The sequence below is a fragment of the Lupinus angustifolius genome, chromosome LG11 (genome assembly GCF_001865875.1).
Source record: "Lupinus angustifolius cultivar Tanjil chromosome LG11, LupAngTanjil_v1.0, whole genome shotgun sequence".
NCBI classification, from domain to species: domain Eukaryota; kingdom Viridiplantae; phylum Streptophyta; class Magnoliopsida; order Fabales; family Fabaceae; genus Lupinus; species Lupinus angustifolius.
Window position 1 is genome coordinate 5,022,093 of NC_032019.1, and position 16,566 is coordinate 5,038,658.

At 32.3% G+C, this 16,566-nt stretch overlaps 2 protein-coding genes across 5 annotated transcripts; one reads left to right on the forward strand and one right to left on the reverse strand.

The window, feature by feature from the left end:
* LOC109361193 (GRF1-interacting factor 3-like) lies at positions 2,488-6,349 on the forward strand. Of its 4 annotated transcripts, none has more exons than XM_019606562.1 (6): positions 2,488-2,506; positions 2,590-2,696; positions 2,837-2,950; positions 5,299-5,375; positions 5,452-5,536; positions 5,623-6,349. In XM_019606562.1, exons 3-6 carry the CDS (start codon positions 2,873-2,875, stop codon positions 6,049-6,051), a joined length of 669 nt encoding a protein of 222 aa, XP_019462107.1. In that variant the 5' UTR covers positions 2,488-2,506; positions 2,590-2,696; positions 2,837-2,872; the 3' UTR covers positions 6,052-6,349. The 4 variants fall into 4 exon arrangements, 3 of the variants coding, with proteins under 3 accessions (XP_019462107.1, XP_019462108.1, XP_019462105.1); XR_002109274.1 differs by lacking the exon at positions 2,488-2,506 and having other exon boundaries at positions 2,532-2,696; positions 5,623-6,185; positions 6,218-6,349; XM_019606563.1 differs by lacking the exon at positions 2,488-2,506 and having other exon boundaries at positions 2,531-2,696; positions 2,803-2,950.
* Positions 11,214-12,730, reverse strand: LOC109359482 (transcription factor bHLH14-like). Its single transcript, XM_019604164.1, has one exon. It carries the CDS (start codon positions 12,663-12,665, stop codon positions 11,256-11,258), a length of 1,410 nt encoding a protein of 469 aa, XP_019459709.1. The 5' UTR covers positions 12,666-12,730; the 3' UTR covers positions 11,214-11,255.

Genomic DNA, 16,566 nt, shown 5'->3' on the forward strand with positions numbered 1-16,566 from the left:
TCTGTTGAGGTACTCAGCTATGGATTCTTGCTCATCCATCTGCATCAACTCATATTGTCTTTTGAGTGTCAGCAGTCTCACCTTCTTGATCTTCTTTCCACCAGAATAATTCTTCTCCAATATCTCCCAAGCTTCCTTTGAACTAGATGTTGCAGAGATCTTTTCAAAGTTGGCTCTGTCCACACATTGGTGGATCAAGAAGATTGCCTTGCAATCTCTCTTGTTTGCTTCCTTATACTCCACTGAATTTTCATCTACAGTTGACATTCCACCTTTCACTATATCAAGACATTCTTGAAACCCAAAGATTGCCTTCATTTGAATGCTCCAATGTTCATAATTCTTCCCATCTAGAATTGGAAGATTCATTGCAAAGCCATTCGAATTTGCCATGCTTCTACACCTCTGATTTCCCTTCTGTTTTGCAGCCTTGATTCTCAATCCGTGAGCTTCACTTCTTGAAGCCTCTTGCACCCAATCTTGGCACTACCACAGATCCCGATCCTAAAGCTCTGATACCACTGTTAGAGTTTTAGAAACCAATTCAACTTGGTTTCTATACTGCTTCTTGCCAAGCGTGAATCAGAAATGAAGAAGAAGTTAATTGAAGATGGAAAATGTGTTCTTAGTAAGTGAAGAAGAAAAGTATTGAAGGAAGAGTGTTTTCCATTAACAACAATCATCAAATTTACATCCTTCTATTTATAGTAGTTCATAACAACTCAGTTTGTTATGACTTTCTATTTATAGTAAGTTACCAACTAACTAAACTAACTATTACACAAAGCAATGAATTACACTTTTTAATACAAAAATCAATAGAACCAACCCTTGATAATGAAAGAGAGAACAGATCAGAATCTTGATCCTAATGAGATGCTTCAATGATTAATAAGAAAGATGGGTAGATGATGAAGAATAAGAAAAATAAATAATCTTGTATATGATAAATTGATGATGAATGATGACAAATGTTGAATCTTGGAATGGTGGAGCCATAATTTGAAGCATTTCCTTGTAAAAGACCTTCTTGAACATAAGCAACCAGGTATGTGATGAAGATTAGTGATGGATCTGTGCATTTGAAAGAAGAAGAACGGAGCACTAGTGGTGCAGTTTGAGAGAATATTGAGTATTCTTGATGGTCTTCGTGATGGTTTTGAAGAGTCAACAACGGTGATTAAAGATGATGAAAAAGAAGTTGCACCACTTCAACAAGGTAGTCCACCTACACCTCCTTGATTTACACTATGATCATCACCATCCTTAGCCATAGTGCAAGATTCACCACTTTGATGATTGATGCATGATGATGATTCTTTCTTGAATTTTGGAACGATAAAAGCATAAGTGGAAGCGATCGAATAATTACGCTTTGATACCATGTTAAAATGGTACGAGGTATGAAAAAGATTTCTTGATGAATCAAGAAAGATGAGAGAAGATAATATTATTCATTGAATATTGAATTCTCATTACATAATTGAATGAATTGAATTGATTGAATAAGAAGTGAGCCAATATGACTTATTTATACAAGAGAAAAGAAGAAAAGAAAGTTTGTAAAGCAAATAACTAACATAAACCTGACTTGCTAATTCATATATTTCTAACCAACTATCATCTTCCAAAATAATCTATGATATGTCTTTAATATTATCACTGATTATAGCTATAATCTTTTGTTATTAACTAGTTTTATTTATTTACTGTATTTTTTAAGATAAATAGAAATGTTTTCCTCAAAATACTATATTTCTTGACAATTAATTAATGTGTATACATTAAACTTAGCTGTGGAATAGAGGTAGTAAAAAAAGCCAAAAAATTGAAAGAAATAATTGACATTGGTACAAAACAAAAAGCTTCTGCCTTACCCTTTGGAGGAGCTATATGAGCGAAAGGCAAGACTTAAATTCATGGAATCAATGAATTCATCCTCCTCTACATTTTCTGGATCACTGGATCTTGTTGCTGGAGGAGAAGTGGCCCGAGTCATAAGATCTTAACCAAAGTTAAGCATTAAATAATAGAAAGAGGTTCTTGACTGATAAAGTCAGATTCCTTTTGGCGGTAGAGAGTGAAAAAGTTCTATGTATTTATGACATGGCATCAAAGATCCTCAACATTAAATATAGGTAACTATTGTTTATTCCATTATCCTTCACTAGAACAGTACACTACTGTACCAAATTACCACTTCACGTTTTTTTAAGGTGGAAATAAATGGTCATTTTAATAAGTCTCAAAATTGTTTTAAAAATGGTATATTATTTTTTTACTAGCATAAAATTTAATAATGATTACAAATTACATTCATGCTTGCTACATTTTACAAATATCCGAACCGGGCTCAAACTGAAGCAAAAGTCAAACCCAGACAAGAAGAAATCAAGGACACATAAATAGTGAACACTTGAGCCTTGTCGATTTGAAATTCTGAAGCCCAACCACCTCAAATGCAAAGCTAGCAAAGTAGTACTAGTAACAATTTTTGTTTAGTTTGGTAAAGTTTTTTATTCAACACTGCAAAAGTACCATAATTTATTATTGTTTTTTATGTTGTTGTTCCCTTGTCTTCAATTCTAGAAACCTCGTCTCTACATACATAGGCATCAAAGATCCTCAGAATCAAAACACAATCGGGTTCGCAAGTGTTTACATCACTCACCTTTCACCTAACTCAACATACCCAGGTCCCATTTCTCTCTCTTTCTCTTAAAGTTATTGTCTTTTTTTGTTGTTTATTTTTGTAAGGATTGTGTTATAGTAATACTAATATATGTTTCCATTTGGGTTTGAGGTTTATTAACCAACCGTTGATTGTGGAAATTAGGGTTTTGACTTTTCTACTAATAACAAGGCAGAAAAGATGCAGCAGACACCGCAAATGGTTCCCGTTATGCCTTCATTTCCACCTACAAACATAACCACCGAACAGATTCAAAAGGTATGGGTTATACTCTTTTAATCCCACTGTTCCTTTCACAAGTTACAGGTTCTCCGTGGTTTTTTCAACAAAAAAAAAAGTTTACTTTTTTTGGGTGGTCATGGAGGGGTTAACGTTCTTCAAATGAATTGGATGTGTGATCATCTGTGATAAACTTTGCCATGTAGTTTGGAAAATGGCTTTACTTTTTTCCAGAATTTTATCTAATCACTATTTCTTGCTTTTACTATCCAAGTGTTAGCACATGTGTCTGTTAGGAGAGAAGATTCTTTCTAATAGTGTGAGTGAATGGATGATTGTAATAGATCATTTCAGCTACAAACCTAAAAATAGTGACTATGTTGGTGAATGAATGAGTCTTTGATTATTGATCTATCTCAATTTATTCCTTGCACACTAAAATATGAAAGAGAAGGGCAGAAGGCACAAGAGATGCATGCATCTAACTGACATTGCAATTTTAATCCATTTCTTCTTTGAGCTGGTGATTTATTCAATGTTGGAATATTGTAAAAGCATATAGTCTTTGTTATCAATGAGAACCTAATTAGTGTATTTGAAGTCTATAATTATTTTTTTTACTGGCCTAAAGGGGCGTGTGAGTTAATTTGTTTTACTGATTGATGACCCCCTCTTATACATCTCGAGCGGACTCTGTATTAGTGTGTATGTAATGTGTTAAAAAATAGCGAACTTAGATAAATATTTGGATGAGCTGATTGCATGGTGGTCTGATATCGTGAGAACTTAATTGTTGGAGAATGGAAATATGCAACTTTTCTAATTACTGTGAGTAATGTATATAGAGACATACCCTTGAAAACTGGTCTAATCTCAAACCATGTGTAGCATCTGCACTCATTTTAACTTAGTTTCCAGTGAGCAAAGGAGATGAAGGTAGAAATTGTATCTTACTAGGGATACTTGGATCCAGTGTCATGTATTTAGCCTTTAGAAATTAAAATGAAGGTTTTGAAGTTATGAACTTTGAGACCCATTGCTTTGTCTCCACACTAACACATGAAGAGTTAGTGGCACACTTTATTTTGCCTCTATAGTATACTCATTTTGCCTCTATAGCATGGGCCTTACTTATTAGGAGATTGAAGATCATAAAGTGGTAGGTCTATTTTGCCTCTTTAATTTGCGGCATAGGGTTATTAATTTTGCTCTCTTTCCTTGGGAAGGTTAATTACTTAAAAGGTAATTGAAGTTCATAGTTGAAATCCTTATCTCGCACGGTTGAATTGGCTAAATAGATCCATGCCTCAATGTTATTCTAACAGTTTTTCATTAAGTTTTCCTCCGTCCTTTTTCTTGCAACTTTTTGGATATCTTCTGTTTTTTAGTCATTTTATGTAGGAGGCCTTGTAAGCTGGGGTTGCATACAATCAATTAAGACAAACTTAGCATGAAAAAATCAGTTAGGCATCTCATCATTCTCATGCAATTGAGTGATTTCTGAGATAGAAGTGAGTGACAGCATTTGTGAAGAGTTATGATCCATTTTATGGCTTCAAATAATTATTAGGTAATTGAAGTTCATAAATTGAAAGCCTTATCCCACTAGGTGCAATTGGCTAAGTAGATCAATGCCGTGATGGTTTTTTATGTCTTCTCTTAAGTTTTTCAGTCTTTCTCCACTCCCTTTTTCATCTTTAAACTTTTTGGATACTTGAAAGTGTTTTTGGAAGCCTTTTCATGTAGAAGACCTGCCTGTTAGAGTTGCTTATGATCAATAAAAACAGCTTTTGCATAAAAAAATAAGTTGAGCATCTCATCATTCTCATGCGTTTGTGAGATGGATTATGATCCATCATCCATAGATTTTGTAACATATAATTTGATGGCTGCAAATAATTGAGTTTCACCATACTAGTTGATTTATCGTAGCAGTAGGATTTGGGTCTTAACCTCTGGAAAATGAGAAGGCCATTGGTTGTGCTATAACATTCATGCACATAGTTAAACAAGCTATCTTCACATGCCTGAGCAACATAGAATCTGGCATCACTGGAATCCTCTCTAATGCTGAAATCTTGGGAAACTGAGAAGTTTGAGAACAAGAACATAAACTATAATGGTATTGATGTCTATGGAACTTGTATAGTGTGATTGATCCACTAATAGATTTATTGTCCTGAAATTGTTTGTATATCCTTTATGCACTAGGAAAAATTTCAAAATAGAACTTTTAGTCTTCCAAAGTTTCCTTTTCATTATCTATATATCTACTTATCATGATACGTATCTCCTCACATTTGAAATGATATGATCAGTTAAACCTATATTGTCAACTTAAATATTCATTAATTAATTTGAGTGCCCTGTCTTGAAACCTGATGCAGTATCTTGATGAGAACAAGAAGCTGATTTTGGCAATATTGGACAATCAAAATCTTGGAAAGCTTGCTGAATGTGCCCAGTAAGTGTGCTGTCCATTGTGTCTGTGTTTTAATTTTTATGACTTCAATTATTAGTAGATTGGCTCTTTATCTTAGGTATCAAGCTCAGCTTCAAAAAAACTTGATGTATTTAGCAGCAATTGCTGATGCCCAGCCACAAACACCAACAATGCCTCCACAGGTAAAATTATAGGATAGGTGGTCCCTTGTAAAAAAATTCAGTTGCCCATAACCTTGGTTTTGTTGCGTTGTATTGAACACTTGCAGATGGCGCCACACCCCGCGATGCAACAAGGTTTCTATATGCAACATCCTCAGGCCGCAGCAATGACTCAGCAGCCAGGACTTTTCCCCCAAAAGATGCCATTGCAATTCGGTAGTCCACATCAAATGCAGGAGCAGCAACAGCAGCAGCTACACCACCAACAGCAGCAGGCCATCCAAGGACAAATGGGACTCAGACCTGGAGGCCCGAACAATGGCATGCATCCCATGCATAGCGAGGCTACTCTTGGAGGTGGCAGCGGTGGTGGTCCACCTTCAGCCCCTGGTCCAAACAATACACGTGGCAGAAGCAAACAAGATGCTTCTGAGTCTGGGGCAGCTGGTGGAAATGGACAAGGCATCTCAGCTGGCGCGCATAACAGTGGAGATGGTGAATCGTCTTATTTGAAAGGATCAGAAGAGGCAAAGTGACATGTTTCATTATTTAAATGTGACTGTTTATAGTAGTAGTTTCTCTTAAAGGTAGGACTAGTGTGATCTGATGACCTTTGATAGGTCTCAACCAAAGGATAAAAGAGCTTCCCTTGCTTATTATTAGGGTAGATGTTGTGCTGTTATGGTTTTGGCATGGGGCGAGTTGGCATCAAACTGAAACCGCTGGTGCCACATAATTATGTGTACTGGTAAGAGGAACAATTAAAATCATGTGGCCTATGCTACCTGTGTCCCTCAAATTTGTGATTTTTACCTAAATTACATGCTTGGCTTTTCACAATTTTGCTTTGTTTTTTGTTGTGTCCATATCACCCCAAACAAGGAATTGGTCTAGTTGTGTAATGCTCTCCTAGTTGTGTAAGGAGATACCCTTGATAGTACAAAAAAAAAAAACATGATCTGAGTTGAGATCAACATTTTTACAACAATTTTGAGACATTGCTTTCCCTTTACGTATATAGAAATATAAAATAGATTACTCTGGTTCTATTGTTTTTTTGGGCATCAAGAATAAATCCAAACTGATCTACTAAAACATCAAATCAAGTTTCTAGAATTCAAAGTCATTTCAATCAGTATTAAGCACAGACAACGATTAAATTATATTCATTTTTTACATTATTTATTGATTTTACCCTACCATCTTAAAGCACTTCTTAATATTCTAAAGAAATATTCAATGTTTTATATATTGAAATAAACAAGGGGTAAATATTTTTATATATTTTTAATTTATTTAACTAAACTTTTCAGTATCTGAGATGATCTTTTAATTTATTTAATTAGACTATTCAAATAATGGAGAAGATTTTCGTATGATAACTTCTCCAAAAAAGGTCAATCAGTTTGTAATATTAAAGTGTTTTATTCACCAAAAAAATCATAAATGTTATGACATGTAAACAATATATACATAAATTTATAATATAATAAGTTAATATATTAAATACTAATGTAGGATGATCTTTATGAAAGTTTATTATATTAAAAATCTTGTAATAATATATTGTTTTCAAATTATAAATTGGGTAGAAATAATTGTTTTAATACATAGTTTAAAAGTTATATAGATAATCTTAGTTTATTCACGTAACCAGAGACAAAAATCTAAGATATTTATACTATTAATATATATATATAAATATTGAGTCTTTATAGATAGATAGATGTGCCTAGGGATGGCAACCGGTCCCATACTCATACCCGCACTACTTACAGGTATCGTACGGATAGCGAGTACTTGTGAGTTACCTATGAGTTTTTAAAGTTCAATATATGTATATATATATTACAATAATTAATACATATTAATAATTATTAAATGAATAATAAAATTTATAGAGATATTAAATTTATCATGTATTTCAATCACTAAAATTTATTATAAAATAACACAAAAATAGATCATATATAATTATAAAATAATAATATTAATATATTATATATAAATTATTTAATTGAAAAATAAAATTATAAATATGCGAATACCTATTAGACGGGTATCATAATACTTATTCTCACTTATAATTTATTTTTATAACACGTGAGATGAGTATTTTTATAATCCCTATGTGCGCCCATGATAACATGTGGGTCTAGTATTGTTTTACTACTTGTAGTTTTGTTCAACTAATTTGAACCCTGGTCATTTCTTGTTTTTGTACGATTTATAGTCTACACTCATGAGCTTAACCAGCATCTATCAATAATGTTACATTTATAATATTCTTAAATAAAAATAATATAAACTAAAAAGTGAATAATTTCCTGATAATATAAAACATTCACGTGATTTCATATCAGTTCCATATTATATAGTGAGATCAACTTTCTAGTTTAACTTCTCACGTATGGAAGAACACATACATATTAAATTTTGAGTGTAATATATATTATATTCTTAGTATAAAGATTTATATATAATTAATAAATTATTTATTATTTATTTATATTATTTTTTGAATAATCAATAATGTTAAAATATAAATACTAGATAATTTAATAATAATATACAATGTTCGTATGTATATTTTTCTCTTAAATTTTGTACTTATATGGGGATGTATTTCTCTTTCTAAGATTTTATAAGACAGAAACTAAAAATAAGAGCATCATAAGTGCTTTTTAGTTTTTAATAATTATTTTATTTTTCAATCGTGTTCACGTTCCAGTTTAATATTGGTGGTATCTTCCCGAACTTGTCCGGCATACTTATATATAATGGTTTTATGACACTATGGATCCTAATATATTTGTTTGGATTGGAGAAAAAAATTTATACTTTTAGAATGAAATTCTTTTTTTCAGCCTCGAAGATTTTTGGTTTGAGAAGGGAAAGGCCGAACCTTACTCGTCTCGTTATCATTCCTACTTATAAGAAAACTAAAAATATTTCATTCCAACACATTAAACAAACAATTTAATATCTTGTGGAAATTTATTTTCATAACTATTCTTAATATATCTATAACACATTTTAGAAAAACTTTTTGAGCACATTGCTGCTGTATTTAGCTGAAAATATATGTTAGCATATTATTTTATTTTTTGGGATTTCATTATTATATGGAAACTACGACGAAATTGTTATGAAAAATAATAAACACATCACTTTCCTAGGACATAACAACATGAATGCATGTCTCAACTAGTTCTTTATAATGAATATCCCATGTTTGTTAATACGCATTCTTCTTATTATTGGATATAGGGAATTCATTCATTAAATAAAGGAGATATGAAAACTTATTTCAACCAGAATAAGACGAGAATTGAATTTCAACCAGTACAAAACTTATATTTCAAAATAGTTGTCAGTTAGCCAATTATCAATGCTGTGGGCCAGGGATTTGCCTCACCTTCATTGCAATGCTGCCTTCACGTGGGTTCTGACTTCTGAAGCTGATACAACATACATGTATAATACAAAATCAACATTAAAAACAGAACAGATCGAGAATTTTGAGAACCTTTCAACATGAATAAGAATATACCTTCTTATGAAATTACTTTATAACTTTTATAAATAATAAAGTAATATATGTCACTTATAATTATCATCTTATGATTATTATCTCCATATGTATGTGTATGGATTTGTAAGGTGATCCCTAAAGAAAATATATCATTTTTCTTAACACCCACATAAGCTTCTTCCAATTCACAAATTTTCATAATAAAATAAAGTATTTATATAAGATTATTTACTTTCTTAACTTTATTAATTATTTAACATATGTGTTATTTCCTTTCATTTTAAATGTTTTTATTTTAAAATATATTATAAAATGAAAAAATAACATACATGTTAAATAATGGGTAGATTTTTATTGCCCTGGAGAGCCACAACCGAATCCGCTGCTGGTGAATAGTTATTGGATAATGTGTAATCCGCACATGTTTCTCTTGTGTCTTTTAGCCTAGTGGTAGTCGTCATAATTCGAAAGAGACAGATATATACACTATCACGCTATTGGTTCCAGTTTGCATCCACAATAATAAATAATTAAAAACAATTGCACTAGAAATAGCCCAAAGTAAGTTGATCTCTATTTTATTTTATTTTGCTCACATTTGGCTACATATTACAGTGAGGGTTCAACTAACGAATGCCTAAATGGATAGGTAAACGAATAAGAGATTTCTTTGAACTTAAAGAACATAGAATTGGAAATATGACACTGAGAAATTGTATATTTAAATAAGTAAAATATGACTTAGTTTTTCATCTAATACATCTTTTATGACTTCTTTAACTCAGTTTCATGGATAACAAAATCCAAAGAATAAAATATAGAAAAATACATTAAAAATTACAACTTTTTAATGTTTATGTATTTGAATATATCATTTTTCGATATAATGTGTAGTTTTGTATTAGACTATATTAATCAAGGATAGCATTGTTTTTTCTTTTTCAAAAAACAAAACAATTATTTTATGCTGTACCGCTGTCATTTTCTCTACTCATTTGATCATAATAGTTATTTTCTCTCTCTCCATAATAAAATAAACAAGTATTATATAGTATATATTTGACAAAATAAGAATAAATGTTGTCTTTAATTTTGAAATAAAATATTTTTTCCTTAAAAAACATACACTTAAAAAAGGAGCGAGATATAAAAACACTGGACTAAATAGATAAAAATATACATTTAGATTTATGATCACATGTGTGTAATTGACCAACTGTTATAAGAATATAGTTTGTGTCGTGTTATCATACTACTAAGACAAATTAATCTCATACAATATGTATATCAAAAAATTTCAATAACAATAAATTTGTGTACTTCCTCCGTATCTAATTCAATTACACCTACTAACATGGTGTTGATTTAGTGCCTTAGTGGTGTAAGGTCTTACTAAATCTCCAAGATTGATGGTTCCATTTCTGGGAGTGATACATGTTGGGAGGGACATTCACAAACCCCGAAAGAGATTAGTTCATTACCCAAAATGATGGAATACCCTTGGTAATACAAAAAAAAAATTAAAGTGCACCCATTTGATTTATTTTACTTATAGAAATTTATTTCATTTTATATATATTTTTAAGCTCACTCATTTTTAATTGATGGTGAAGATGCACTAGAGATAAATGACATAATTAAACAATCTGATAAATTCTGTTTAAGTTAAATAAAATTACATGTAGGTCCTCCCTTGTTTGCAAAATAACAAAGGCATCCTTATTATGTCAACGTTATACATTTTGATGTTTGCGTGTGAATGGAGCAGTAAACTTAAAATAAACGTTCAGGAGTAACACATAAAGGGGAACAAGGGTGATTAGTCAAAAGAGAAATCCTAAACTATATACCAAACCCTTTTTTCTTATTATGTTTCCAACTCCAAAATCCAAAAGGATATGCACCAAACAGGTCCTTATTATGTCAAATAATGTAATAATTACATAATTGCCACTAGCAACCACCACAACATAGAGAAAAGAAGAAAGAAAAATTAAAGTAGAGCATGGTTAACTCTTGAATGAAGAACCATGATCCTCTCTTAGAGGAAAGTTATATTTTTGTTTCTAGTTTTAAGATAAAAATAACATCTTAATATAAATAAAATTGATACAAGTATTATTGTATTTTGTATTTTCTTTGATTTTTTTAGCACTTCCCTCTTCCGTACAAGATTCTGACTTGGGTGAGTAATCACTGTAGCAGCTAGAGATTCAAACTCATGAGAATTGTAGACTTAAGAACCTCTTCACTTCTCATCCAATTAGGAGCCTTAGTAACAAAATATTGAAGCATAAGATCATTAACACAAGACATGCTAGCATGATGTACCTGAAAATTCAAGTCCCTAAACAAACCCATTATCCTTGCTCCAGGGTGGTTTACATTCTCCGATTGAACCCTCACAATGGCGTCATTCCCTACCATCTTCACATCAACCTCAAGCCCAAAATTATTATTATTAGGCCCCGTTTGGTCCACCACAGTTGAATTAGTTGTTGTGGCAATATTATTCTCCATTTTTTCCGCCTTCGACTTCTTATTGCTACAATGATCCTTCTTTAAATCTTCAATCATTGTTTTGAGCTCATTGATGTAAGCAACAGCATCTGATAAAAGAGAAGCCTTATCCATTCTTGAAACATTTGGCACCACCGCTCTCAACGCGTAGAATCGATGGTTTAATTTCTTCCTTCTTTGCCTCTCTGCATGGACATGATTATTCACCGCTGTTTCGCTCACATGCAGTGATTTTCTCCCTCTTTTATTAGGCAGTGACAAACCTTTCTTCTTCTCTGATGTGTTTTCCACTGCCAATATTGGATAATTGTCGTAATCTGAATTCTCAGAATCAACATAAGATGATTGAACGTCCATCTTGTTGGAATGTTCTTGTACATTTGCATTTCTCTTTATACTGTCTTCATTTTCTTGAACACCCATGCGTCCCACTATGTCGGCAAAGGAGAAGTTTTGGTCGTCGAAGAATTGTGTTTGTGTCGGGCTAAAGTGATTTTTGTCTTTGTCCATAAAATATGATGAAGATTCAAAGAGGGATTTAGCATGTTGAACAACACCCCAATTTTGTTTGATGGTGTCGTAGGAACCTAATTCGATTACCCCATTAGTTGTTGGGATGCAAGTTAAGGTTTCGATTCCATGCATATGAGCCTCTTTGGTTCTCTCACAATTGTAGTATTGAAGCTCGTGCTTATTGTTCAGCCAAAGCACTGAGCCTAAAGCAAACGACTTACCAGGTAGTGAGGACAATGAAGATGAAGGTGAAGAAGCATTGGTGATGGAAAAGGTACGAGCCAAGGACATGATATAGAACCATTCAGCATCGTTTTGGTCCTTGTTGGAAAGCTCTTCATCTTCTTCTTGTAGTAGTAGTGTTGGGGAAGTTTCTTTTGTGCCTTGAAAATGGCCTTCACCCCAAGATAAGTAAAGGTTGCCATTGTCATCTTTTTTGGTCTGCCAAAAAATGGAATAGACCCACCAATCAGGTTGAGTCTCTACTAGAGATTGAAGCTTTTGTTGAAGGGCTGGTGGGGTTTCTTTGGGGAATGAGACAAGGGTGGAGGAAGAAGAAGGAGATATGATCAAATCTTCCATAGTTTAAGGAAACTAGAAGAGGAGTGGATATGGTAAGAGGGAAAAGAAGAAGATTTGATAGTGGTGGTGATGACTAAAGTTAGAAAAAACTAAATAAAAAAAAAGGTTAAGAATACTTGGGCATTAATAGAAAGTTGTACGAACATCCTATCGGCTGCGTGGTACAATTTTGTCTACAAAAAATTGACACGCTATTCGCATTTCAAAGCTACAAGATTTCAGTATAGTATAGAAATGCTAGTGTTTAAGGATTCAGATTTTAATTTAGAAAATTATAAAATTATCATCTCCCAATAACATAGAGGTGTCTAATTCTACTATGGGGCACTACAAGCACGTGAAACTATTGGGCTAGGGGGAATATGTAATAATTTTGTTTGGATATATTGCAATAAAACAACAGAACTTTTAAAATGATATCTTATAATAATAAATTAGGGAATTAATAGTTAAAGCTGTTAGGTTAATTTGGCACTATACAACAGTGTAAAAAGTTGTGGGGAATTGATTCCGTGATTTTGTGTAATATATAGGGATGGCAACAGGCACGGGTAATAACTACCCACTACCCGTTTTGAATTATGAAAATGGTACCCATACCCGACCATACCCGCGCGGGTATCCACACTCAGATTTTTTGCGGGCATTTCTGGGTACCCGCAAGTACAGTGGGTACCCGTAGGTTTCTTATGTTATCATTATATTTATAATTTCCTACTTATATTATGTAGATTTTCTTTGCATGTGACAGTTTTTGCATATACAATGGTGTTGTACTACTATATTAAAAATAACTCATTGATATATAGATGTGTTACAGTGCTATAAGATAAATTATATATTTTTTCTTCACATTCAAAGTCAATAATTCAAATTCAACAACTTTTTCCAATATGCAAAGTACTAATGAAAATTCAATTGTTAAAATAAAATTTTAAATTTAAACTACTTTCAAAATGTTAAGTCTTCAACACAATGAAAATTCATGAAAATATATTCATGGATGTAGTTTCCAAATCATCTTCAATGAATGACGCCATTCTCTTCAATACCACTCCCTTCGCTAGTTGGATCCTATAAAATAAAATAAATTAAAATCCAAGATAGAATCATTACTAATGTTAAGCCACTTTAAATAAAAAATAACAATGTTACTCACATCAAAATCTTTCAATATTGTACCACATCCAATGACGTCTAGTTTTGAATTTGAAGAGCCTGCAAAAATATAATAACTTCGTTCAAGATTTATAATGAATCTATAAAAATATGTAATTAAAAGTATATACAATATTACCTTTCATGTCACCCCTTAGCCAATCTTGGAGACACATCAATGCATCTATAGTATCTAGACACAATCTACTACGATGTGGAGTAAGAATTCGGCATCCAATACTAAATGAAGATTCTGAAGCAACAATGGAGATAAGAATTGCTAGTAAGTCTCTTGCAATTCTTTGCAAGGTTGGATATTTTATCCCATTTACCTTCCACCAAGCTAAGATGTCAAACTCTCCTCCTTGATTGGGCAATACTCCATCCTCTAAATATATGTCTAGTTCTGACCTACAGTATGCTGTAGCAAAATTTTGTTCATAAACAAAACTTTGATACTTTGCCCTCCAATCAACATTCACTCCATCCGCCCAACATCTATTAAATTTAGAGTTTGACTTGAACATGAAAAAACACTATTCTTACCCTTCATTTAATCTCATATTCTTTCACCAAATCTTCACAAATAGTTTTGACCTTGCTCATTTCAGAACCATGTTCTTGTCCATAAATTATGGGATAAAAAAGCTCTAAGAAACATAGTTTATATCTAGGATCACCCTAATACTTTTCAAATTTGACATACATTGCTTTAGCCATTTGGTGAATAATAAGGTTAGGAGATTGAAGCCAATCAAGTAATGCCAATTTAATTTCACAAATTTTTGGGAAAAGGACATTTGCGGTTGGATACAAAGTACCAGAAAACACTAACGTCACATTATAAAATAACTTCAACTTTTGACAAATTTCATTAGATATCTCCCAATCATCTTCACTTGACAATGTTTTATATAGATTTATCTCAGTGACAGTCTTTGAAAGACATCTCTATATAGTAGTGCAACATGGAGCATCAAGAATGTAGAGTTCCACCTAGTTTTGCAATCAAGTTCTAACTTTCTATCATATTGGATGTTTAATTTTTCACACGTCTCCTGAAATTTTTCCTCTCTTTTTGGCGTTGGAGTCCAAAAGCTAACACTATTTTTAACCCTCTCTATTGCACCAGAGATAATTGACATCTCATCCTTCACAATTAAATTCAATATGTGAGCACAACAACGCATGTGAAACAACTGCCCACCCAAAATAAATGATCTAGGCGAAATCTTAGACAACATAAACTCAATCATTTGGTCATTTGTAGTGAAATTATCAATAGTCAAAGTAGACAACTTCTTATCTAGGTTCCAATCCAATAGGCATTCATACAAGCAATCACTAAGAACTTCACTAGTATGAGGAGCAGGCACATATATGAACCTAACATTTAACGAAATTAAAACAACAATGTCACCAAAACAATATAAAAATAACAAATATGATGAAAATGGTAATATTTTAGTATTAATACCTCACAAGTCGACTTTGTACAACCCACGAATCATCAATAAAGTGTATTGTGACAGCCATATAGCCTTTATTTTGATTACTAGCAGTCCACATATCGGCTGTAATTGCAAACCGACTTTGATTATTTGAAATGAAAGTCGTGGTTTTTAGTTTCTCTTCTTTATACATCCTTATGATATCACCTTTTATTGTATTGCGAGAAATCCCTTTAAATAAAGGTTGTAATGCACCACAAAACTCCTTAAATAAGATGTGATCCACCATGGACATAGGTTACTCATGAAGAATTATCATCCTTGTAAGTGCGCGTCTTGCAGCATCTTGATTGAATGCATAAGAACCAACCAACACTGATTCACTACCTTTTTTATAGTTTTGAGAAGTGCTTGCTTTATATCTGAATTTGATCGATGTATACAACTTTTAAAGTGATTGTGCACATGGTTTGTTCCTTGACTTGGATCTCCCAAGAGTCGTTTGCCACAATAATTGCAAGCCGCTTTCCACTTTCCATCTACCCTTCGCACAAAATGATTCCAAATAGATGATAATTGTGTTGGTCGAGCTTCTTCAACATCAATTGGACTTGAGCAATGAGTTTCATCTTGAGTTGGAGGAACATCTACATTCATTGAAACTGAGTTTGATTCACTTACATTATAGGTATTAGGAACTTGATTTTGTCCAATAGAGGCTTGTTCGGTAGACATACTGCAATGTTACAATATGAAAGTTAGATTGTAACCTTGTATAAGTATTGTGTTTGTATAATAATAGATGCTTGTAACCTTGTATAAGTATTGTGTTTGTATTCCATACAACTATGTTTTTAAGTGCTGATTTTTGTGTTTGGTAGCATATGTTGTTTTAATAAACAATGATTATAAAAGTAGGAGGATAAGATCAAATTTTTATTTGTCAAAAACAGAAGTTGTTGTAACCAGGTTATCCAAACAAGAACAATATGCTTGATAAGTTCTTATTGCAACAGAGAAACTTGTGTTGATAAGTTCTAATTGGCTTATTGTTGAACATGTGCATCATGTTTTGTAATGATAGCCAATTACTCATGTCCAATAGAGGTTTGCAACCTTATATAAGTATTGCATTTGTATAATAATAGATGCTACAATTTCCATAACTTTTATCAAATCAAATGCAATTGTAACTATGTTGCAGTAACAACTGTAACTATTAAATTTCTTGCAATAATAATACTGCAGTGAGGTTTGGTGTAATCATGAATGAAAAATTGTTATTTAGTGCA